This window comes from Coffea arabica, chromosome 5e (genome assembly GCF_036785885.1).
Source record: "Coffea arabica cultivar ET-39 chromosome 5e, Coffea Arabica ET-39 HiFi, whole genome shotgun sequence".
NCBI lineage: Eukaryota > Viridiplantae > Streptophyta > Magnoliopsida > Gentianales > Rubiaceae > Coffea > Coffea arabica.
The window spans coordinates 43,808,817-43,835,483 of record NC_092318.1 but is presented as its reverse complement, the minus strand read 5'-3'; the positions used below and the strand labels follow the sequence as shown (position 1 = coordinate 43,835,483).

The window sequence follows — 26,667 nt, the reverse complement described above, 5'->3', positions numbered from 1 at the left end:
TTCCGCAAGTCATGAATGATTGTGCCACATATAATAAATCCAACCTTATGTATATGCCTCCTCCTCCTAGGAAGCTATGTGATCAAATGGACAACTTATATAAATAGAGTAAATCTTTTATACATTAAGAGTGCATATATGATCATCGTTGAATCTATGACACAATTAAAAATTGGAATTCAAATTCAAAATTTTCATAGTGATCATTAATTCAATACTGACTGTGTATACATTGTCAGTGTAATAAAAATCAAACAAATATGTTAATGACTTTCTGCAACTTCTCCATTTGCAACGATAAATTAATGTAATTTCCTAAACGTTTCACGTAACTCTTTTGTTATTTTCCTTCCATGTCCACATCTCGATGACTTAGAGCCCGAAAACACCATTCAATTTCAACGCCGCCCATGTCTTTATTTTGTGTTCCTCTCACTTTAACTTAGATAGCATTTTTGTTTAGGGATGATTTTAGAAACCTCTCCTGAGATTTCTAACTATTGCAGGAAGCTCTCCTTTAATTTAAAAAATTACACCTACCTCCCATATGATTAGCATTTCAGTAACAATATAGATCCAACATACTAACTTTGTCCTCAAAAATCCTAAAATACCCCATTGTTACTTAGAAGGGCGAAAAACTCACTAATAAATTTCTTTCACATTGCAACTATTGTTAACAATATAAGCACCGCCCTAACAAAATCAATAAACCACTTCACCTTAATTCTCATATTCTCACAATTTTGATAGCCTACTATTGACGCCCCAAAGCTTCCCATGCAAATAAACTATGAAAATTAAAATTTGCGTTCAACCTAATCTTTAACCTCATTTTTTTGGGGTCTAAATTCAATGTTTGAATTGACCCATGTCACTATCCAACCTTGTTGATGCTAAAATAATGTAATCCATCAAGAATACTCAACATGGACCAACCAAAAGCAACACTAGAGACCACATCCCATATCTCTAGGCAAATCTGATTGCAGTATTTATATTTCAAAATTCTTTTTTACACAATTGATATAATACAGTAATCTTCCTTAATCCACATTCCCTTTTTAGCTATCACTTTCATTTTCTTGTATGTATTCTGTATTACCGCCATCTTTTTCACATTTGTTTAGTTTGACAACAAATATGATCAGATAACTTGTCATTTTGCAATTTCAATTCAATAATACTTATAAAAAATAAAAAACAAAAAAAAGAGAGAGGATCTATTTGCGAAAAAATAGTGAATTATGAGATGCAGGAAAAAGAAGGTAGGAGAGAGAGTCAGAAAGATAGAACAAGAGTTTAGTTTGTGTAGCAACTATTGCTTTAAAATGAAAGTGTAGTTGTAATTGTAGGGTTTTTTTCTTTGTAGGAATTATTTATGAATGAAGGATATTATAGTCATTTTATTACATGAAGGGAGGTTAGTGTAATTATTCAAACTTGAAGGGAGGTGAGTGAAATTATTAGAAACCTCAAGGGAGGTTCCTGAAATTATCCCATTTGTTTATTCATCTCTTACATGAAAAATTACTCAAAACTGATCAACACGGTAAGAGCCTTGGAATGGGGAAAACGTTCATTCCATATGTGGGTTTGGAAGCATATCATCCTTCTTACATTCAATCCAAGCATGCTACTCTCAGCGTTTGGTGTTTGTTTAGAATTTATCTTTTTTTTTTTTTTTGTGTCTTCTAGTATTTTAAACGACATCGTAATCATGCTAAAGGGATATAATAAAAAGTTTAATATCACAAAGTATATTTCGTTTGAAGCAGTGCAACATGTGTCAATAGGTCTTGTCGTGTACATTGATTAACATGGTGACTACGTAGTCTATCTATGATTGTGTAGCGGTGGTAATTAATCCCGAGTTTTAATAGGTAAATCATGCTAAAGGGATTGGTTAAGCGGATTTGAACTTTGGTCTTGGATGAGATTAACATCTATAATACCTAACAAAAAATGAGAATATTTGTGTTACTTGGGATCCAATTTAGACCTGTTAGAATCTCATTGATCCATTTTAGGCACGATCTTCAAATTGATTTGAGAGAACGAAAGACGGTGGCTGGCCGCATATTAATTTGCTTTTTTCCCACCATTGGTATAAGGGATGGATATAGAAGGGAAAGCAAATCCAACCATTTATTGGTTACTCACTGTCCAAATCCAACGTTTGTGCTGGGAATGTGATTTAAAAAGTGAAGAGGGGAATAGAAATTTGAACCCATAATTTTTAAGTTATGAATATTCAATCTAAACTATTAGACAAAAGCCTCCTCAACTAATTAAATACAAACTTGTGAAACTATGACAATATAGAGAAGAGAGTATAGAAGGTGAGACCAATCCCAAAATTACTCTTCCAGATTTTCTTCACTGATAAATTTATACAACAAATTCAATAATTTATATGTGAATAAGATGATTAAATTGGTCAGAAATGCGGAGCTATGAATAACGGAAATGTTAAATGTGCAAAAAGACTTTTAAGTTCTTTTAACTTGTAAGAAAGACTAATTTAAGAAAGACTTATTCATGATATATAAATGCTTGGTGATCTTTTATGAAATTCAATCCTATAAAAAATGACCCACTTAAGCATCATTGCTTTTTTCTCTGTCATGCTCGTGATATTCCTTCAAAATTCAACCCTGAGACATAAGGATAAGCTTTTCAGTGCACGAAATATATAAATTTCATAAATGTAACGTGACTATATATGTGCAAATGAATCAGAAAATGACTTTCATTTGTGCTTCCTCTTTTTTTTTTTCTTTCTTTTTTATTGTAAAAGCAAACATCGACTAGTTGTAGTATTACTTTGGGTACAAAGTACTAACAAAAAATTTAGGGTTAAAAAGTTTCAATTAAAACTTGAGAGACTTCATGAGACTTTAAAAATAGTTTAGTGACTAAAGAGTATAAATAATATTTGAAGGACCGCCATAAGATTTTAATTAATTAGGGATTAAACCTTCAAATTGCTCTAACAAAGCTCTTGCAGTTGATTTTCTGAAATCTCAAGTAACAAAATATAGTAAATAGAAATTTCATTTGAAAGTATGGATAATTTAAGAAACCTTTTCGAGGTTTCTGACAGTTTCACTTGGCATCTCAAACTTTAAAAAATCTCATTTGCCTCCCTTACTTTAACCTTTTTGTATCATTTACAATTTTAAAATATAATAGTAAAAAATTTATTTGGGAGAGTGAATATAATCTCATTCTAAAATTTCCCTTTTATTGTTTTACTTTTTACTACAAACACGTGAGTGTATTAATAATAAATAAAAAAAAGCAAAAAGTATGCAGGTTTATTCTAATTGGATAAAATTTAGTGTGTTTTTTAAATACCAAGAGTTCATATTTGAAAGTTTATTTGAAGATTTTGCAGGTTACAAATATAATATTGTCGTTATTGAAAAGTGTTTTAAGTTAATTTAAGAAGTTCTATCAATTGTTTACATATTTTTGAATTTTCTATTTTTTCACTCAAATCAGTAGCTTGAAAATTAAAAAATACAACATGCTAAAAATTATATAAAATTGTTTGTATTATATGAAACTAATGTAAAAAGGTATTATCATGGCTATAAATTATTGGAAGTTATTTTTAACAGTATTGTAAATCATTCATAATTTTGAGTAATTTAACATTTTTTATCTGAACTAGTGAGACAAAAACTATTAACGCATTTTTCGACCTTGTTATTAACTTTTAAATTTTCATTAAAGAACCACATTGATCAATTTACAAAAATTAAGAGATAATTTGATATGTTATGGAAATTAAGAAATGACAAGAGAAGGGCAAATTTGGAATGAAATTATACTCTTTCTCTCAAAATGAATTTTGTAACATTATATTTTGAAATGGATTTCAAACATTACAAAAAGCTTAAAGTATGAGAGCCAAAGGAGATTTTCTAAAGTTTTAGGGTATCAAGTGAACTATCAAAAACCTCAAGGGAGGTTTTTGAAATTATCCCTTGAAATAACACTATGATAAATGACAAATCACGATATTTTTCTCAAATCTGAAAAAATCTAGATGTAGCTAGTATTCTTTATACAAATATGGTTCACATGACTAATTCGAGTAAATAATTGCTTTCAAACAATATGGTGACTCCAAAAAAAAACACAATATGAAAACCAAGACAATGCCAATCTAGTAAAAGCGACAAGGATGAAAGATTCCAATGAAATGAGTTGACAGAAGGTAGCTAGAGATAATTCTAACAGTTAAATAGATGTTAGGTAAAAAATTTTTTACTTGTATTTCTGTTTCCTTGTAGATATTAGGGATAATTTTAGAAACCTCCATTGAGATTTCTAATAATTTCATTGAGGTCTCCTAAGGTTGAAAAATTATACTTACCTCCATTGATTTGATAGTTTTCGTAACAAAATCTTAAAATAATATTGACTTGGTCAATTTTTTAAATAAATATCCAAAAATACCCTTGTGTAATCAGTTTTAATTTATTTTCCTATACAATTATAAGATTATCTAATATAGTTATAAGGAAAATGTGCCAAATTTTTCATGTCCATACCTACTATTTGATAAACAATTATAATAATAATTTTATCACTATGATAAGAAACTTTTGATAGTACTTTATTATGGATTTAATTTATAAGATAGAAAAGAAAATGGTGGAATAATTCATTTAGAGTTCATGAATTTTTTGAGTAGTGGGATTATTATAATTTGATAGTGATTTTGGGCCATTTCTTTTTGATTTATTGTTAATTTTAGTACCAAAAAATAGAAAACAAATATCAGCAAAAACATTGGATTACATATAAAATTAACTCGTCAAAAAATCACTAGTTCGATATTTGGTTACAATAGAAATTAGAAACAACAGTGGTAGTTCTATAGTTTTATTGGCAAAAAATAAAAAAAATGAATAAGAAGGAAAAAGAATCGAAAAATAATTTTAAAACTCATTCTAAGTATAAGCATAATAAATAAGGGAATTTCATTAAAATATTTAAGGGTGAAATTGTCATTTTAAATGATAAGGGAGGTATATGTAATTTTTCAAATCTCAAAAGAGTTCAGTGAAATTATCAGGAACCTCAGGGGAGGTTTCTGAAATTATCCCTAGATACTAAGGATTGCTTTCAAAAGAGATTAGGCTTTAAAAGAAAGAAATTGTGGATGATGTTAAGCAAATCATTTTTGTGCTATGTAAGAAGTGTATGGTCAGAGTCTTCTATGTTGTCTTTTAAAAGTCGAACACCTTCTGAAATGAATTTGCAGTTAGGCACTCTGAGAGAACTTCAGAGACTCTACGACCAGCTGGTTGAAAATTGCTGAGCCTGCCAGCTTGATCACATGCGGCACATGAGAAAGCAGGAAGGTAAAGTTTATTGAACTGTCTACCATTCGTCATGAGTAATACTTTGTAGCTTTGCCCCTTCAATATAGTTCCATACCACTCCCATGTCATTGAATATTTCTGCGATTTTTTTCAGTAATAAACAAAAAATTTAGCCTAACGGGGTAGGGTATTTTGGCAAGTCAATATATGATTTTTGGTTTGTAAGTATGTTTGATAATGTAAATTTTTACTATTAATACAAGTTTTAATAAAATCATGATGTTTTATTCAAAAAAAATTATTTGTGGTGTAAATACATTAGTAGAAAGGCTTTCAAATGGATAGAGTGGCTATTTAAGATGGAGATCAATAGAAAGGGAAGATTGTAAATGTGACAAATTATTGTCCAAACTAGTGTAAAAGTACGAATAGAGATGTCAAAATAGATAATTTGATTGGGTTTGGACAGGTCATAATTGGATGATAGGTATAATTGAGTTTATCTATTTATATCCATTTAAATAAATGGATACTCATTTAATAAATGGGTATGTGTATATCTAATTATCCATTTTTGAGTCACTTATAATTCTACTTTTTTTTTGCATGTTATTTGACAAGAAATAATAGTATTTTATTGTTATTAAATTAGTAAAAAATTTAAATTTATTTACTTAACACTCACTAAAAATTTAGTTTAAATGTATAATTATTTTTAAATAGGTATAGATGGATAAGTTGAGTTAGCCCACTACCCATCAATTAAATGGGTTTAATTGGATAGTCATTTAAACCCATTCAAAGTTAATGGTTGGGTTTGAACTAGTTAATAGTGAGTGGGTATAATTGAGTCAATATAATTGGGTTGTGGTTCACACCTCTAAATATAAATAACCTATCCGAACTCTGCATTTTCGACGGGAATCAAGTCTTTTTCCGATGACTGAGAAACTCAGACGGGAATCAAGTCACAAAGGTGTTTCTTAAAATTTATGGGCTGTTGTCGCTTTACGTGGATGATTAGGTTACCTATTAGTTGAAAGTTGAAACTCAAAAAATTGGTGGAATGGGCCTGTGGCGGATTGAACGGCGTGGTATACATTTCTTCTGCCTTTTTTTGTCCCCTATAAATCTCTAGATCAACTTTTGGTTTTAACTCGTAACGGATTTTTTGTCCCACATTCTGTGCCACTCTCTGTGCCACTTTTTATTATATTGTTATTTCTCCTTCATAAACATCATGTTTTAATTCATTTTTGTTTCCTTACGATCCAATAACTATTAATTGAGTAATACACAAAATTTAACAAACTCAAAAAAATCAAAATGCATAAAAAATGAAATTTTTTATGAATTTTCTTCTGTATTTTTTAATTTTCTATTATATTTTACTTTTTTGAAGCTGTTATATTTATTTTTTACTTAATTAATAGTTATTGAATCTTAAGGAAACAAAAAAGAATTAAAACATGATGTTTATGAAAGAGAAATAGCAATATAATAAAAAATGGGACAGAGAGTGGCACAGGGTGTGGGACAGAAGATCCGTTGCGGTTTTAACCCCGAGTTTTGATAATGTTCCAAATAACTGCCACAATTAATGGGGAATTGGAAAATTGTCCTTATTTGTTGGTGGAAATTAAAAGGAAATTAAATGTTGTGAGAAGAAGAAAATGGAATCTGGAAGTTTAAAATTCAACTAGAAGAAGGGTATTTATGAAATCAAACAAAGTGACCATTTGTTTACACCAGGCGTGGGGCTCCTACTTTGTATATACATAACAACTAGCAATCAAAAGCACACTCCTTTGTGTCTGTGACTAATTATTTTCATAAAAAATTGAAAGGAAAGAACAAAAAAATAAAAAAGAAACGAAGAAAATGGAGTAATCCTATTGTACATGAACGGTTCCAAAGCTACAGCCTCCTGCAGTAGATTTTGGAGAAACTGATGCAATTGGATAAGTCAAGATAGTTAATATTGTTGAATCGTGTAGCAACAGAAATTGTGCAAATAATTGTATTCTGATTGAGGGTGTCTTTTTCACCCAAGAGGTTGGATCATTTTGCTTTACAATTGTGGGTATAAATACAATTTGAGATTGCACGATGTCTGTGTTAATGTTCATGATGGTTTAAATTGTGGAGTTGAATTCAGAAAATTAACCCTGCTTGATAAATAAACCAATTTACCTTTCCTCAAGGAAAGTTCAAAACATAGAAATCTCAGAAAATTTCAAAGGATTTTTCTAATAGGAACCTAATGAGCATTTTTTAGTAGTTCGTACACTACTTTAAAAAAATAAAATAAAATTAACACCTGAACTGAATTAAGGTTAGATGGACCCAAGTTCGAAATATAAAAGTTAACTACGTAGACTTGATCCCAACTATATGAATTGGGAATAAATTAAAAACAAAAGACAAACGAAGTTTTGAAACAAATGAATACAGTTGGTCCAACCATTCATAAAGTCTACTCTTAGGATGAGCCAAATGAATACAGGAAGGCATCAACTTCATAGGAAAACTAAAGAATCTAAACCGGCATCAAATAAGGCAGTAATTGACAATTTTTCGTGTTTAAATTATAACAATGCCTTAATTTTTTCATATTATACACTCTATACAAACCAAAAATTACATGATTATACTTAATCTTAGGACCATGAGTGTCCATTAAACACCAAAGTGTTAATTTAATTACTCTCCTTATCATGAAAGTGGAAAATAAACATCACATGCATCCGATGCATTTTCATGTTAATAAAGGAATGCCACTCTCGAGTAACTCTCGAAAACTTCCTTGCTTCAAGAAGAAAAGAAAAAATGACTAATGAATATGTGTCGTCCGTCGTCCCACCGACGTGTTCTGCCTGTTCTTTCGTAAAGCTACAGCCTCCTGCAGTAGATGTTGGAGAAATTGATGCAATTGGATAAGTCAAGATAGTTAATATTGTTGAATAGTGTAGTAACTGAAATTGTGCAAAAAAATTGTATTCTGATTGAGGGGGTCTTTTTCACCCAAAAGGTTGGATCATTTTGCTTTACAATTGTGGGTATAAATACAATTTGAGATTGCGCGATGTCTGTGTTAATGTTCATGATGGTTTTAAATTGTGGAGTTTTTTTTTTTTTTTTTTTTCCAAACCGGTAACAGCTTTCATTAAAACTCAAACTACATAGGGTGAGCAACGGCTCGTACATCTTCCTTGGCGAGGTTTACTAGCCAAATTGGGAAAGACTCTTCCCACTCAATATCATTTGTCACATGCATGGCAAATTTTGCCAAATAATGACACACAGTTTCCTTCCCTTTTGACAAAGGAAAAGTAACAGTTCTCAAACTGGTCCTTCAATCTAAGGATATCACCTACAATTGCTCCCACCTTCGGATCCTTTCTGCAGCCTGCTCTGATGCTCTCCACCACTCCTTTGCAATCAGATTGGACCTCAATCTTCCTCCATCCCATCCTTCCAGCTTTGACAAGTGCTATTCGAATGGCATTAGCTTCCTCCACCCCGGCTTCAGTCTGCCTATCGCCCCTCCCAGCCCAAGCTTTCAGCATTCCTCCATTCTCTTGCCTTGCAACCACCCCCCACCCTACTACCCCCTTTACTTTGCTCAGCGCTGCATCCACGTTCACCTTAACAAAACCTTCTGCTGGAGGCAACCACTTTGTTGGAGTTTCCTGTTTAATCTTTCCCTCCCACACCTCCCTCTCATCTTTATGCTGGGCTGCCTCATATTCATTCCATTGCTGCACTGCGTTCATTCCTGCTATTCCTGGACACCCTACCATTCCCTCAAACTGAACTCTATTTCTAGACTTCCAAATCTGCCAAAGCAAGTTCACTGTTGACGGGTGCCGAACCTGTACAATAATAATTAATAAAACCTAACTACCACTTAAAACAGTCAATAATCAATTCGAGTACTGGAGCAGGGACTCTAGGTGTGCAATGGGTTACTTGATTTACCTTGTTCCCGAAGAGTTTGCTTAATCCGATATACCTGAATAAATTATTTAACTAAATTCCCTAACTAGTAGACAGTGGTAAGTAGGGTCGTCTCCTCAGGGACTAGTAAGATATTTTGTTTTTTTTTCAAATCAAGATTAATGGGGGGTTTTGGTATCAAATGCCAACTAAACAAATTAAATGCAGAAAATAATTAATTAAAAGAAATAACTAAGAGAAACTCTAGCCAAGGGTATACTTCAGAAATAGTTCATGCAACTGATCATCGATTCAAAGGTAATTCCAACATTAATTAATAGATTGGTTATAGTTGTCATGCACGCGATAAACAACCAACCCTTCCTTAATTTATCGATAGCTAAGGTACGACCGTTAGCTATTTCTCTAACCCAAAAACAACCCCAAGTACGACCGTAGGATTCAATTTCTAGATTGCATTAATAAATAGAAAGGCCCAATCCTAACTAACAAACACGCTACGAGGGTTTGTTTAAGTTAGATTTTATGTTCCCCTGACGTAAACCCAAATTACGCCAGTTGCTACTGAGATAGAGATAATGAACAATTACGGATTCAGTTATCCCTATTTAGCAAAATAACCTATATGAACAATTAATTATTGCGCACTAATCAATCATACATAAGAGCTATAACAATTAAAAGCGGGGAACATATAAATATCAATAAATGAAGAAAATAATTAAGAATAATTTAGATCTCACAGTAACTGCTAAACCAATTCGTCAGTTGCTCCCTTGACTAGAATTAGCGAATTAGCCCGCCATTAATGAAGGACAAGCCGCGCGTGTGGAAGTGGGAAAGGTTCGCAAGTCGGTTCTCCCACTCCGGTCAACCCCAGGAGGAAGAAGCACAAGATTTTATCGCCTCCAATTGTCTCCAAAAAGAACAACGCAAAAGAGGGTCTGATGCCCTATTTCAATGTCGGTCAAAGCCAATTGGAAAGCAAAGCTAATAGTCAACAATTGCGGCCCTTATTTTCTTCTCCTAATTGCTAAGCAAGATATACGAGAGAAAAGGTTCCTCAATTGCTTGATTTCTCAATTTGTCAATTCAAACATGAAGAGTTGGTTTCTCACAAGTCAACAATAATGGCTTCCCCCCTCTGATGCTGCGGCCAATCCCTTTTTAAAGAACAACCCGAAAAGAAAACCTAAGCTAGCCGATAAGATTCCGTCCTCCTCTGGCAATTGTTATTGTTTTTCCAAAATTAGCCCCCGACTCCCTCTAAATAGAATAAAGTAATATCTATTACAATTAAGTTTCTTCAGCTTCTCAATCGAACCCCACAGCGACAAATCTTCTAAATTTTGACTTTAAGGGTGTGTTTGGTTCCCATAGAATTGGAGGCTTAGAATTAGAATTGGAGCATCAATTCCAAATCTTCGGTTTGGACGCTATCTATGTGAGAGAATTAGAATTCAATTTGAATTCTATGAGCCATCAATTCCACAAATTCAATTCTTTGGTAAGACCTAAGAATTACAATTCTAATTCCATAATTTCACCTCCTATTCGGGTTAGTACGCGGATCCTAGCGGGTAAAAAATTAAAACCGGGTCAACTAGGTAAGCGGCCCTCTCTCGCTATCTAATTAGACACTTTTCCTCAACCGCAAGTACCTCTAATCTAATTGCTCTGCGTCATCCCCTTCACCTCCACCCTAACATTTTCCCTCTTCCACCACCGTCTCCGGCATCGCTCTGCCACGCATCTACCCATCACCTCAGCAATCGCGAACAAAGTGCAGGATTCTCAAATATTTTGTATATATTGAAGCCGTCTAGGGGAGGATTCTCAAATATCTTTTACTGCTCAACTCAACGGTAAGCGCATTTTCCTTTACATTCAACGTTCTTCCTGCATTATATTTGTCAAATGAAGTTTTCTGTAACTTGATGGTTCTGGACATCCGACGATTTGAATTGTGTTGTGGGATTTGGATTATGATCGATATTTGTTTTTTTATTTAAAGAAAAAATAAATTTACTGCTGCTACTTATGAATCGCATTTGCTCCCCTAATATTTGTGAAATTAATTAAATAATAATAATAACAAATGGAATAGTAGAGGCTTTTTGAAGGATGAGTTGATGAGGATTGAGTGAGTGGCTTACCGCTTACTCTCACGGTAGAAACAGAAGCTTGCGAAGGCTTCTCTTGCTTTCAATTGCAAAAAGTGAGTGTTTTGGGATTCTGATGATTCTGATCCTGGATTGCATTATTTACAGACATTCTGCATACAGGGGGCTGCAATTTTGTTTTTTTTCTTTTTCTTGGTTGGTATTTTGAAGAAATAATTATACCTTTCCTTGCATTTGTGTGATTCCTAAATCTGATCACGTGAACTGCATTATATAATTTCATTCTATTTGGACAATGCATCTTTTATTGAGTTGTATTTCACTTCGTTGATTCACTTCTGATGTAATTAGTAATGAATGATTAAAGTAGTTATTTGCCTCTGTATTTGAACTTTTAAGCTTGCTCCTGATGCTGTATTTACATAACATTTCTTGAATTTGACATTAAAAAAAACACTACTAGTATCCAGTTTTTTTTCCCCCTTTTGTTTGTGGCTTTGTAATACATTGTTCATGGTTCTTTGTAGATTGAATATTCAAGAGATAATTTCTAAGATCTACATTCACATTACAGGCAGAAAAATTATCTCATTCAAGAACGTTTTGTCTACAAAAAATTACTGCTACAAGTTTAAAATTTCACTGCATTATAATGATTCGACCTCTAAACATCAGGAAGTGGCCTTGGCTAAGAACCTGACTTCTTGAATCATATCCACATGTTTAAGACTGATAATGGATGAAATGCTGAATCCGAAGCTAAAGTATCCTCCTTCAAGACACTGAGATCATAAACACAGAGAATGCAGATTACACCCTTTTTATAAAATCTATTTGTTGGCTGTTATGATCAAGTATATAACGTCTCCAGTTCACACTCCAAGGCTGTTGGCTGTTATGACCAAGTGTCAGATTAAAAAATCTTCTTAAAACCAGTTATACTCTTCTTAACTTAGTATCTAGAATCATAGAAGGAATCACAAATTTACTTTGACAGAGCGAATTTTTAGTTCTATACTGCAGTGGCTGTTGAAAAACTTGCTGTCAGGGCCTGAAAAATCTTTTATGTATCAGCTCAAGGCTGCTAAATTCTCGTCAATGGACATGGAATGTGATGAATGTTTGTTTTGGACTATTTAATGCTGTCATAAATTCTCTCACACACTCTCTCTTAGCGTATATTTAAATGTGTTTGATTGTTCCTAATATGTTACAGGAAGGCTTGTTTAACCTTGCCCTGCATTTAAGTGAAGTCGGTGCATTCTTCTTGATAGCAAAGTTGTGGGCTGACATGAAGTTGGGCATGCTTAAAGGCTGAAGATCGTCACTTCAGTCTTCCTTGTATCTGTGGTTTTATAAAGGTATTTATTTTCAAGCACTTAGAATGCTGTGAATAGGTTTTTGATGTGAAAATTATAGCTCTATCTCTGGCTTTCATGTTTCAACTATTGAGCTTGGTAATAACGGTTCAATTTTGACACTAACTAGAACAATTGTCCTGCAGTTCTTTGGTGTATGTTTCTGTATATAATCAATTGTTACACATATTTTAAAGCTTATGTGGTGTAACAGTTGGGCTTTCCCTGCAATTCATTGCTAGTTAGGAAATTGTAAATAGCTATCTTTATCTCACACACACACACATATATAGAGGAGTTTCAAGGAGAAGATAATTAATCTTTTTAGCTATCATTTTAGCTTCAATTGACTATGTAGAATTTAACACACTCACTTTTTAAAATTTGGTCTTTTGACTTACCTTTTCTTATTGTTGTCATGATTTTGAATTGCAGAATTTGGATATTGACATGGATAAGGAAGGAGACGAGCAAAAAAAAAAAAAGAGAAAAGTGGTAGTTGCAAATTATATGGTAACAGTAGCCACATTAGTAGTTTGGTGGCATGAGAAACATATAGTAAAGGAGCCTTACTTGGACTTTAAAGTAGCACGTGAAATATATCTAAGGCGTCTTTACTATGGAAACAATAGAGTTTGTGTAGAGCAACTTAGACTCAATAAACATTGTTTTACTGTTTTATGTACAAATTTAAGAGAGCATTGTGGGTTGAGGGATACTAGAAATATTACTGTTGAAGAAGCAGTTGCAATGTTTCTCTATGTTCTTGCTCATAACTTTAAGAATCGCACTGTCAATTTTAATTTCATAAGATCAGGTGAGACAGTTAGTCGATACTTTAATATAGTTCTATGTGCTATCATAAAATTGGGGAGACACTATCTTATCCAGCCTGAAACGGAAATGGAAGGTTACGAGCATGAAAAGTGGGAATGGTTTCAGGTAATCAATATTTTTTGATATTTGTTAATGAAGATAATATCTACAAGATTCATCAACTTATGATATTTTGTTTATAATACAGGATTGTCTTGGAGCGTTAGACGGTACTTATGTTAAAGTACATGTTCTTCTTAGAGATCAAGGAAGATATAGGAATAGGAAGAATGAGATAGCAACAAATGTTTTAGGTGTATGCTCCCGTGACATGAGATTTACATATGTATTGCCTGGATGGGAAGGTTCTGCAGCAGATAGTAGAGTTCTACGGGATGCGTTAGTTAGATCAGATCCATTAATTGTTCCCAAAGGTATGTGACAATTAGATATCATGTGTTTTTTTTCTTTTAACTATAAATGAGTAATAATTTGTTGTCTAACATTACAGGCAAGTACTTTCTTGTTGATGCGGGTTATGCAAATAGCTCCGGTTTCTTAGCTCCATATAGGGGAGTTAGATATCATCTTAGCGAGTGGTCTGCTAGTGGGAGGAAGCCTGAAAATTTTAAAGAGTTATTCAACCTTCGACATTCAATTGCTCGAAATGTGATTGAAAGGACATTTGGTTTGTTCAAGAAGCGGTGGGCCATTTTGAGAGATGCATCTTTTTTTGATGTTAAGACTCATGTCATGATAATTAATGCATGTGCCATCCTTCATAATCTTATTCGAGTAGAACAACCAAATGACCCTTACTTGGATGAAGTTGATGCTGAGATGCGAAGAGTACAACATGAGGTTGATGATGAAGATGAAATGGAAGATGAAGATGAGGAAAATGGAATGGAAGATGATGGTCCAAATAATGATGGTGGTGTAAATGCTGTTAACGAGAATCGAATTCGAACAGTACAACCAACTAGCGAGTGGACACAATTTAGGAATGCTTTAGCACGAGCAATGTTTATTGACTATCAAATTAGACAAGGCCATCATGGAAGTTGAAATTTGATAGGAATTTATTCGAACTTAATTTAATATTAGAATGGCCATTTATTGAAAATAGTAGCAATGTATAACTGTGCTTTTCTTTCTCTTTTTTTTTTGGCTAAAAACACGTTGTTTGTGTATTCATCTATTGAAATTTCTTGTAAGATACAAAACTCAAATATTTATAATAGGTACAAGTTATGACTTTCCTCCCAATTCATATCATAGAGTAGGCTTTTGATTTTCTAAAATTTAAAGTTCTTAACTTTAAATTTGTATCAAGGTTTTAACTCGATAAATATTAACTACTTTTTAAGTTAGAATATACAATTATTTTTTATTTAATATAATTTAATTTAAAAAAAAGAATTTTTTTATTTTTGCAAAAAAGGAACTAATTTTTTTTCGTTTAAAGCTTTATTAACAATTAGTTAAATGCAAGAAAAAATAAATTATTAAAGGTACTAATTGGTTTTTTCCTTAAAGCTTTAGTAACAATTAGCTAAATGTTAAAAAATTATTATATAGTAAAAAAAAGAAATTTTTTATGTAAGGAAATATTAGTTGGAAACAATTCTAATTCCTAATGAATTCTTCTCTCATCCAAACAAAGAATTTGGAATTCCAAATAAATTCCGTATCAATTCTATGTATTTTCCAAACGAAAGAATTGCAAGGATTTGGATTTCTAATTCATAGAATTCAAATTCTATAGAATTCCAATTCTAATTCAATTCTAATTCTGTAGAACCAAACGTACCCTAAGTACTTTTCAGCGTCCATTCCTGCAATTAGCATCAAAACAAAATATCAGTAGAATCCACTCAATTAATGAAAATATTTAGTCAGATAAACGTGCATTAATGCCCAAAATACCCCACTAAAATGCACCCTATCAATCTCTCCTACACCTAAACTATGCTTGCCCTCAAGCATAATTAACTCAGAAGCGCAATCAAGATATTAAGCAATTCACAGCAGTTCATACCAAGAATGGCATCCCAAATTTCCCAATAACCTCACCGAAATCAGAATATACCAAATTGTCAATTCTCGCAGTTCGAAGTGCACTCATTCACTCCAAGTGTATAGCATATGTATATAAGATAACTCTCAAATCAACACAATAGAATGACACTACCATAGGCTTGCTCATATATCATATCGCCACCACTTACTTATGAATTTCAATGCAGCAATCAAGGGACTTTGAAAGGTTGTAATGGGGCTAGGGTGAGAGGGTAGGATAAAAAGGAGTCAAAGGGGTGTAAAAGGTATAAAGAAAGTGCTCAGAAATTCATTACACAGATTCTTGCACATTGGGAACTTCAAGGCATCTCAACCATCACACGAGTGAAGTAAATTGGCACCTGCCACAACCTTCGACTTTTTCTTTCTCCTCTTTTCATTCATCTACTTCCCCTTTTTTTTCTTTTTTTTCCCTTTTTTTTTCAATAACTCCCAACCAACACCATAAAAATCAACTTTACTTGCTGATTTCCTGCACTTTGTCTTCTTTTCACATTTCCCTTTTTTTTTCATAGATAGGTGTAATGCCTCTCAAATAATACTCCAAAATTCTGTATAATGAAATCAAAGCACTTCTTCACACGAGGTTCAAAAAAGAAAGTCTAAAAAGAGGTTTTACGGCTAAAAACTAGGGTCCCAAGCGAAGAATAGGAGTTAAGGCTCAACTTGGCTCCCTAATGGTTGTAAATAATCCAAGGGTTGGTTTTAAGAAAGTCCAAAAATGGCTCATTCCTAGGTGCCCTATCATTTTAATGCATTAAACTCATTTAAATGTGGTCTTGACATGCATAACCGAGCAAGTTCTAGAATGACAAACCATGTGCACTAACCACTCAAACAAACGAAAAAATTAGGCTCAAAAATTGCACAAGTGATCAAATTTTTGTCAAGTTTGGCATATTCATCAATCAACACATCATCGAGGAAAAATGAAACACCCCATGGTATGAACTTACTACTTATACTCATATCTCAATTGCATTCATCACCGTTTAAAGAAGGAAACTACTAAGGCAAGGAAAAATTTAATAAGACAACTAAAAACACAGCTAAAGCATAGTTAACCCTCCCCCACACCTAAACCTTACATTGCCCTCAATGTAAGCAAAGAAAGATCAAAACAGAGGTATTGGCGCAACGAAACTTCCCTAAAAACGGAGGAGGGCAGAAATGAACTACGACTGTGGAGGGAAAGGCGGGCTTGTTCTTGCTCTTATTTTTTGGTTTAGTCATTTGAAATCAGAGGGCAGGGTGGAGGCAAGGGAATGGTATTCCAAAGAAGTCAACAAACAGCCAACAAAGCAAATGACAACTAAATACAGCTCCCAATCACAGACAAGTGCAGAAACGGCCTATGAACACACTCCAAAAATTAATTAAACCTGCGAGCAGCGAAATTTTCTCCAAATACTACCAATTCAACCCAAAAATCAATTAATCAGATAAACACAGCAAATTTCCCCAAAAATTAATTAAACAGGCAGCCAGAGTGAAAAAAAACTTTTCCCAAATATCTCTGGTTGAGTACAAAATTTCATAAAAAGACCACAATCAACCACAGATATATCACAGCACCCAAAATAACACATAATTTCTGTCCTCAGCTAGCAAATAAAAAATCTGGCCTCAACTAATGAAAAACTAGTAATCTGGCCTCAGCTACTGAGCGACTGAAAAATAAAGAAAGAATTCGCCGGGGGCTAAGACGTGTGTGGACCTCACACGCGGGGGCTAAGACGCAAAAGGGCGCTCGGCTGGAGAATGAGATCGCGCACGGTCTGGTGAGGAGTTGGAACTGCGGCTGGTGGTGGAGCTCCCGCGCGCTGGCTGCGCAGAGAGAGAGATGTCGCGCGTTGGCGTGCGGCGTGTCAGTGCTAGAGGCTGCTCGAGCTGCGAGCTTGCGCGCAAGGGGGCGGGCGTGAGGTCTGCGCGCGCGGACTACGGTCCGCGACTGCTCTGCTGCTCGCTGCTCTGGTCGAGAGCGCGACTGGGCTGCGCGCCTGCTGGAGCTGATGGGCTCGCTGGTGCGTGTTGGAGGTGCGGAGGAGGAACTCGGGCGTGCGTTGCTGGTCGCGCGACTGGCGTGGCGCGCGGGCTGGTGGAGATCGAGCGGCGGGCAGTAGGGTGAGGTGCGGCGGCGGACAAGGAGAAAAAGGAAGAGAAGAAGAAAAAAAAAAAGAGAAAAGAAGGAAGAAGAAAGAAAGAAAAAGAAAAGAAAGAAGAAGAAAGAAAGAGTAGGGCTGCGGGTCCTTTGAAATATATATTTTTTTAATAAGGGCAAATTTTGTCTTTTTGCCCTTTTTTTTCTCCCTTTTGTTTTTATTTTAACGTGACCACCTAGCGTGGGCACGCCTAACTGCTACAGAGTCTTCTGTCCGCGGACGAAAATTTTCTTCCCTTAAACGTGACCACCTGGCGTGGGTACGCTTAACTGCTATAGAGTCTTCTGGCCGTCGCCTTCCAACTCCATTCCTTAGACGTGACCACTTGGCGTGGGCACGTCTAACTGCCAACTCCCTGCCACCAAACATTAAACAATTAAATGACACTAACACTCAACTAAAACTTCAAAAATGTACGAAAACTGAAACAAATAGTCTTGGGTTGCCTCCCAAGTAGCGCGTTTCTTTAATGTCTTTGGCTAGACATAGCACCACTCTTTAGTCTGGATGTAATTGAAATTTTCTTGTAATTGGTGGCCTTCCTCCGGGATCCACGTGGCCATTGAGTGCAACCTTTTTCCTAAATTTTCTCTCCATTTTCACCTCATGAATTGCTTTCATCCTATAGGACTTGTTCGCAGTAACCTTGAATTTACCCCTACAAGCAAACTTAGAAAATTCTTGCACAGAAGGATTAGTGGCATAAATAGCAAACACAGACTGAGAGTTAATAGGATGTTTCATTGTATCAAAAATATTAAAATGGACTATTTCTCCATCAAATTCCATCGTGAGAGTACCCTTATTAACATCAATTTTAATTTGGGCAGTACTCAAAAATGGTCTTCCTAATATAATGGGTGATGGATTTGGGGCACTTCTATCATCCATGTAAAGCACATAAAAATCAGCAGGAAAAATTAATCCATCTACTTGCACTAAAACATCCTCAATTATCCCATCCGGATAAGCACATGTACGATCAGCCAATTGAATTATTATCCCCGTTTCTTTCAACGGTCCTAAATTTAGGGAATCATAGATTGACTTAGGCATCACATTAATAGAAGCCCCTAAATCTATCATGGCATTTTTGATACTAGAATGTCCAATCTTACAGGGAATAGTAAACATGCCTGGATCCCCGCATTTGGGTAGAAGTTTCCTTTGAAGTACAACTGATACATTCTCTCCTACCATCACTCTCTCATCACCCCTTAGCTTTCTTTTGTTAACGCATGAGTCTTTCAAGAACTTTGCGTATTTGGGTACCTGTTTGATCACGTCCAATAGTGGGATGTTTACTTGAACTTTGCGGAATACATCCAGGATTTCTTTTTTCCTTTCTGCCCTCTTTGTCTTTTCCAACCTGCAAGAAAAAGGAGGTAAGTTAGTTTTAGTAGTGAGTGGAGAAGTGAAGGTTACCTTAGGATCCTCTCGAATACGTCCTTCCTCTTCAATTTCCTTTTCTATCTCCTCCTCACTTTTGCTTTTTGAATTTCCCACTTTAGGCCCTTCCAGTTTCTTGCCACTCCTCAGTGTCATGGCACTTGCATTCTTGGGATTTACTTCGGGTTGTGAGGGTAACTTTTCATAAGCATGGGACTCCAGGCGATTGATGGCAGTTGCCATTTGGCTTATTCGAGCCCCCATATCCTTCATGCCTGCTCTGGTATCGTGCTGGAACTGAGTGGTGCTCATGGTTAAGACTCTAGTTTCTTGTTGGAATTGAGCCATATTCGTGGTCAATGACCTGGTCTCCTGCTGGAGCTGTCTAGTCTCTTGCTGGATCTGGGCGGTAGTCGTAGCCAAACTCTTGACAATATCCTCCAGAGAGCTACTTGAATTGGTGGACGGAGGTTGAGGCTTTTGCTGCCATGGTTGCTGAAACCCTGGTGGACGATTTGAGAGTGAATTTTGCAGTCGGTTCCCATAACTGAAGTTGGGATGGTCTCTCCAACCGGGGTTGTATGTGTTGGAGTACGGATCATACTGCCTGCGGAGCGCGGCACGCCTCCGGCCATATTTACCTGTTCCGCCCTGTCCTCTTGCAAAAGGGGGACACGTGTCCGTGCAGTGGTCCATGCTAGTGCAGATGCCACAAACTCTAGCTCGCAGTGAGTTTCCCGTGGCCAATTGCCTAACAACGGACGTCAACTCTGATAGTTGCTGATGAATGGATGACGTCTCTACCTCGTTAACCCTACGAGTAGGGTTACTCTCACGGAAGCCAAATTGTTGGGAGTTCTCTGCCATGGCTTCGATCAAGTCCCATGCCTCCTTCAGTGTCTTGTTTGCCAGGGCTCCTCCGCTCGCAGCGTCAATAATACTCCTGTCAGTTGACTGGAGCCCTTCATAGAAGTACTGGATCAACAGTTGTTCACTAATTTGATGATGTGGGCATCTAGTGCACAACTTGTTGAACCTTTCCCAATAGTCGTACAAGGACTCCCCGGAGTATTGCTTGATGCTGCATATCTCCTTCCTCAAACTCGCAGCCCCGGATGCGGGGAAAAATTGTGCCCACGTGGTAAAACTACCTGCAGGTAGGTAGTATAGCCAATCTTTCGCTGCATCTTTGAGAGAGAAGGGGAAGGCTCTCAGTCTAATTTGCTCTTCAGTGACCCCAGGAGGTTTCATACTAGAGCAAACCACTTCGAACTCCTTGACGTGTTTGTGGGGTTCTTCGCCAGAGAGACCATGGAAAGAAGGTAAGAGGTGAATCAACCCTGACTTTAACTCGAAGGCTGTGTTCTCTGCCAAAGTGGGGAATGTGATACACAAGGGCTGGTGAGTCAATTCCGGGGCAGCCAACTCCCTTAATGTCTGGGTGTTGGCCATACTAAATTCGTCTTCTACTGACTCGTCTGCAGAAGATAAATGCCCTTCTTTTCGTCTCTTGGTTTCTTGCCTTCGCCTATGCGCTGCCTTCTCGACCTCAGGATCGTATACCAATTCACCTGTGCGAGAAGAACGGGGCATAAACTAGCAAAAGTACCAAGAAAAATAAAACAAAATAAAAAAAACTGAATTCGAAAAGAAACAAATAATTCAAATACCAGTCCCCGGCAACGGCGCCAAAAATTGACAGGTGTCGAACCTGTGCAATAATAATTAATAAAACCTAACTACCACTTAAAACAGTCAATAATCAATTCGAGTACTGGAGCAGGTGTGCAATGGGTTACTTGATTCATCCTGTTCCCGAAAAATTTGCTTAATCCGATATACCTGAATAAATTATTTAACTAAATTCCCTAACTAGTAGACAGTGGTAAGCAGGGTCGTCTCCTCAGGGACTAGCAAGATATTTTGTTTCTTTTCAAATCAAGATTAATGGGAGTTTTGGTATCAAATGCCAACTAAACAAATTAAATGCAGAAAATAATTAATTAAAAGAAATAACTAAGAGAAACTCTAGCCAAGGGTATACTTCAGAAATGATTCATGCAACTGATCATCGATTCAAAGGTAATTCCAACATTAATTAATAGATTGGTTATAGTTATCATGCACGCGATAAACAACCAACCCTTCTTTAATTTATCGATAGCTAAGGTACGACCGTTAGCTATTTCTCTAACCCAAAAACAACCCCAGGTACGACCGTAGGATTCAATTTCTAGATTGCATTAATAAATAGAAAGGCCCAATCCTAACTAACAAACACGCTACGAGGGTTTGTTTAAGTTAGATTTTATGTTCCCCTGACGTAAACCCAATTACGCCAGTTGCTACTGAGATAGAGATAACGAACAATTACGGATTCAGTTATCCCTATTTAGCAAAATAGCCTATATGAACAATTAATTATTGCGCACTAATCAATCAAACATAAGAGCTATAACAATTAAAAGCGGGGAACATATAAATATCAATAAATGAAGAAAATAATTAAGAATAATTTAGATCTCACAGTAACTGCTAAACCAATTCGTCAGTTGCCCCCTTGACTAGAATTAGCGAATTAGCCCGCCATTAATGAAGGACAAGCCGCGCGTGTGGAAGTGGGAAAGGTTCGCAAGTCGGTTCTCCCACTCCGGTCAACCCCAGGAGGAAGAAGCACAAGATTTTATCGCCTCCAATTGTCTCCAAAAAGAACAACGCAAAAGAGGGTCTGATGCCCTATTTCAATGTCGGTCAAAGCCAATTGGAAAACAAAGCTAATAGTCAACATTTGCGGCCCTTATTTTCTTCTCCTAATTGCTAAGCAAGATATACAAGAGAAAAGGTTCCTCAATTGCTTGATTTCTCAATTTGTCAATTCAAACATGAAGAGTTGGTTTCTCACAAGTCAACAATAATGGCTTCCCCCCTCTGATACTGCGGCCAATCCCTTTTTAAAGAACAACCCGAAAAGAAAACCTAAGCTAGCCGATAAGATTCCGTCCTCCTCTGGCAATTGTTATTGTTTTTCCAAAATTAGCCCCCGACTCCCTCTAAATAAAATAAAGTAATATCTATTATAATTAAGTTTTTTCAGCTTCTCAATCGAACCCCACAACGACAAATCTTCTAAATTTTGACTTTAAGTACTTTTCAGCGTCCATTCCGGCAACGGCGTCAAAAATTGACAGGTGCCGAACCTGTGTAATAATAAATACCTACTCGAGAAAAATACAGATTTTGTATATAGCGGTGAGTAGGGTCGAATCCACAGGGATTGGGGATAATTCGTTTCTTCTAGAGTCCAAAGTATGGGGGGTTTTTGGATTAAATACTAACTAAATAAATTAATTGCAGGAAATAATTGATTAAGAGAAATAATTAAGAGAAAACTCTAACCAATGGTACACTTCAGAAATGGTTCATGCACTGATCATTGATGCAGAAATAATTTCAACATTTAGTAATAGATTAGTTATAGTTGTCATGCACGCGATAAACAACCAACCCTTCCTTAATTTCTCGATAGCTAAGGTACGACCGTTAGCTATTTCTCTAACCCAAAAATAACCCTAGGTACAACCGTAGGATTTAATTTCTAGATTGCATTAATAATTAGAAAGGCCCAATCCTAACCAACAAACACGCTACGAGGGTTTGTTTAAGCTAGATCATATGCACCCCTGATATAAACCCAATTACGCCAGTTGCTATTAAGATAGAGATAACGAACAATTACGGATTCAATTACCTCTATTTAGCAAAATAGCCTATATGAATAATTAATTATTGCGCACTAATCAATTATACATAAGGACTATAACAATTAAAAACAGGAAACACATAAATACCAATAAATGAGGAAGCGATTAAAATAATTTTGATCTCACAGTAATTGTTGAACCAAGTCTTCAGTTGTCCCCTTGACTAGAATTAAGAGGTTAGTCCTCCATTAATGGAGAACAACCATGCGAAAGAGCTAAGAGAAAAAAAACTAAAACTATGCTAAAAGCCTAAACTAAAACTATTGATTGATCCGAATTCTCTGTATGTTTGTCTCCTTTTTAAAGCCAACAATGACTAAAGCTTCTTATCCCTGTGGTCCCCTGCTGAAATTGAGAATCAAACCAAAAGTGGGGCTCTACCGAATTCCTTGCTTTTAGTTTCCTATTGCCCGTAGGACTCCAATCTCCTAATCAGCAAAGGAAATGCAATCTCTTTGTAGCACCATGTGGGCCCAGCTGTTTGAAATCCCAATTATCTCCAAAAAGTTCCTCATTGTTGTAGTTTTCTGTTTCACTTTCTGAAATTGAGTCCAATACCAAATATAAGTAAATATTAATAATTAAAACAATATTTGGCAAGAATAAAGGGGAAAATTAACAATAAAATAACCAACAATTAACACCCTATCAATTCCCCCCATACCTGAACCATGCTTGCCCTCAAGCATGAGAACAACAATTGAACACCGAAATTTAATAATGGCTATTGCTCCAAATACAGTATTGCCAAGATACCCAGAAAAACATATATCAATCTTCACAAGTTAAGATCCAAGAAAAATCACCCCGGTTAGCTTCCCAACCACCAACTCCTCCAATTTAAAGCAAACTAATCTAAGAAAAAGGAATGGTTGCTCACATTTATCAGCAAATGGTCCAACTATTAACCAAAATCTCGACATTAATGCAGCAAACTGGCAAGCTGACTTATTCACATACTAACCCAATCTTTATTTTATTTTTTCCTTTTTTTTCTTTTTTTTTTTCGAATAACAAAAGACTTAGTCTATAGCCCTTAGAGCCTTTTGACGCGAACTCCAACATTTGATAGATGGAGGAGCCTGGTTACTCAGCTCCAATCGCTACAGGACGACGCACTCATAGCAACTACTACCTTTTGACGCGAAAATTGACACTTTAGGTGAAGATCCCCGGTTATTCAGTAGTAACTACTAGCAGAGTACAGTCAGCTCTTATTTACAACCATACAGCACAATAACTAAAAATAACACAAAAATAACAGCAACCAGCCTCAAATTTTCAAATATGGGGAACTAAAATTAATAACTGGACCAATTCACATAAAAAATGCCAACTATCATTCCCTATGCCTAGAAAAATTAACCAAAAATTGAAAAAGTCAAGCAATTACCGATATTCACCGGAGAAATGTTCATGAACTCAACCACATTAATTTAATACCCTTTTATTAATAAAACTTGGCAATAGCATAATTAGAGGCAACAATCCAGCATCAAAACTTGGTATTCATTTAAGGACTGACCACTAGAAAGAAAAAAAAAATAAAATAAATGAAAGATAGGCAAAAACTAACTAAAAATAAAGGAAAAGCCCCTAGAAACTAAAAACAAAAATAGTAGCACCCCAACTGATCTCCCCCCCCCCCACACCTAAATGACACATTGCCCTCAATGTGATAATGTAAAAGTAGAAGGAAGGAGAGGGGCAACGGTACTTCCCTGAAGTCATCAAAAGAGGGGCGGTTCAGGTGGAAATACGCGGCCAGGTTCTTAGGGATTGGAGCCACCTAGTTGGCGATATGCATTACTCGCTCATCCACTGAGCATCAGAGGCCATCAGTGGGAGATGCCACTTAGCAAATTCAAAACAATAACAATTTAATAGCCACTGGTGCCTCCCTCGTAGACAACCCAATCAACAAAATGCACAACCCAGGCACCTAGAGACTATACAAATATCCCACCAATACAGCAATTTCAATCAATACTCACTGGTGGCCCCAATTGGGTCAAATGCAGGAACAATGTAGTCCAAAATCGCAACAAATGCTCTAAAGATTTAGCAATTGAAATCAATAGGTAAAATACTCCCAGCAAGTCAATTAGACGCCACCAACAGCAATAAGTAATGGACGTGGCACAGTAGCCCTCCAATTCAACAAACAAACGCAGAAAATATCCAACCAAAGGCACTTCAAAGGACGCAACAAATGTCACCAGTTGGACAGTCAAATACCCAAGTCAAACGCTCAAAATTAGCAATTTGGCCAAGAAACCAGCAATTCCAACAACTAATGGTAAGAATCGAGAGACAGTTCAGGCACCAAAACTCAAGAATCGAATAGGCAGTCCAGCATAGAGGATTAAGAAATGAAAAGCAACACTGCAACCAGTACCACTGGTGCACAGACAGGAAAGAATTAAATTCAACGGCAGCAACCCAATCACAAGAACTTAAACTTTCAAATAAGCAAGAATCTTCAAATAGGAGCCACAACGATAGGCCAAAAATCTCAACCAGTACCACTGGTGAGTCACAGGGAAAAACTAAAGCAAATGGCCAATTCAATAATGTAATCGATGCCAGAAAATATCCCCAAACGAAGCAGCAAATAAACGTAATTTTGTCCCAAAATTGACCCTAGAAAATGCCCAAATTATCACCCTCTTGGATCCAACAAGAAATCCAACCTGTGAAAAGTAGCAAATGACCCCAGAAATTGGCAATTTCAGCAACCACAGGTGAAAATGCGAACAACAACAGAAGTACAAGGTCATTAGCTTGCAATCAGACAGGCGACCACATAAAATCAATGAATGTAAACAAAACACTCCAACCAGTACCACTGGTATACACACAGGGAAGGTCAGACGGCCAACAATTCAACAAATATCAGAAAATATCCCCACATATGGTAGCAATTAGACCCAAATCTGTCCAAAATTCACCCTAGAAAATGCCCACAACAACCCCCTCTGTTATCCAACAAGAAACCCAGACACACAAGCGCAAAATCTAGCAAAAGCAGAACCAGAAAAAAAATACTAATCGAAGTTGAAGGTTCAATACCTCCACCTGTCAATTTGGACAGGTGGGAATGGAGCGAGCAGCGGAGCAGCTAGTGGCGGCGATGGCGAGCTGGTAGAGGTTGAGTTGAGGTGGAGGTGGTCAAGAGAGTGGAGCTGGTGGAGGTCGCGCAGGGGAGGCTGCGCGCAAGGGCGCGGCAGCGTGGGGCTTGGGCGACGCGCGGCAGTACGCGATGGTCGTGAAGAGGAGGAGGAGCTGCGTGGGTGAGGTGGTAGGCGGCTCCAGCGCTGGCGGCGTGCGGCGTGGTGGTGAGCTGGTGAGTGGAGAGAGCGGCGAAGAGGGTGGCGGCGGCTTCAGACGCGAGGTTGCAGTTGCTGGTGGAGCGCGGCTGGTCAGTGGCGGTCGCGGGTTGGTAGTGGCGGCGACAGCTGCTGTAGTGATGGTGGAGCGGCGCGCGAAAAGGAAAAAAGAAAAAGGGGGAAAACAGGGGAAGCGGTGGAGAAGAAGAAGAAAAGGAAAGGAAAGAAAGAAAGAAAGAAGAAAAAAAAGAAGGGAAAAAAATAGTTTTTTTATTTTTTATTTTTTATTGCACACTCAAATTTCAAAACTCGAATTGTGAGAACCAAAACTGAAGGTGTAAAATG

The 26,667-nt window shown here is 36.3% G+C and overlaps 1 protein-coding gene and 1 long non-coding RNA gene across 3 annotated transcripts; one reads left to right on the top strand and one right to left on the bottom strand.

Moving 5' to 3' along the window:
• The first annotated feature begins 10,684 nt into the window (after positions 1-10,684).
• LOC113687462 (protein ALP1-like) lies at positions 10,685-14,868 on the top strand. Of its 2 annotated transcripts, XM_072048726.1 has the most exons (5): positions 10,685-11,167; positions 12,642-12,786; positions 13,219-13,725; positions 13,808-14,033; positions 14,111-14,868. In XM_072048726.1, the coding sequence occupies exons 3-5, from the start codon at positions 13,234-13,236 to the stop codon at positions 14,665-14,667; spliced, it is 1,275 nt and encodes a 424-aa protein (XP_071904827.1). In that variant the 5' UTR covers positions 10,685-11,167; positions 12,642-12,786; positions 13,219-13,233; the 3' UTR covers positions 14,668-14,868. The 2 variants fall into 2 exon arrangements, with proteins under 2 accessions (XP_071904827.1, XP_027060867.2); XM_027205066.2 differs by lacking the exon at positions 10,685-11,167 and having other exon boundaries at positions 12,165-12,786.
• A 10,749-nt stretch (positions 14,869-25,617) lies between these two features.
• On the bottom strand, positions 25,618-26,118 carry LOC140006298 (uncharacterized). The gene is made up of 2 exons (XR_011813935.1): positions 26,066-26,118; positions 25,618-25,686 (listed from the first exon to the last, which is right to left on the bottom strand). It is a non-coding gene; the product is annotated as an uncharacterized lncRNA (long non-coding RNA).
• Positions 26,119-26,667: the final 549 nt, after the last annotated feature.

What these genes read in the sequence shown, in the direction of transcription:
- LOC113687462 (XM_072048726.1), top strand. Translation starts at nt 13,234, where the DNA reads ATGGATAAGGAAGGAGACGAGCAAAAAAAAAAAAAGAGAAAAGTGGTA. An exon ending in AAAAGTGGGAATGGTTTCAG is followed by an intron (nt 13,726 to 13,807) that starts GTAATCAATATT and finishes TTTATAATACAG; the next exon opens with GATTGTCTTGGAGCGTTAGA. An exon ending in TCCATTAATTGTTCCCAAAG is followed by an intron (nt 14,034 to 14,110) that starts GTATGTGACAAT and finishes CTAACATTACAG; the next exon opens with GCAAGTACTTTCTTGTTGAT.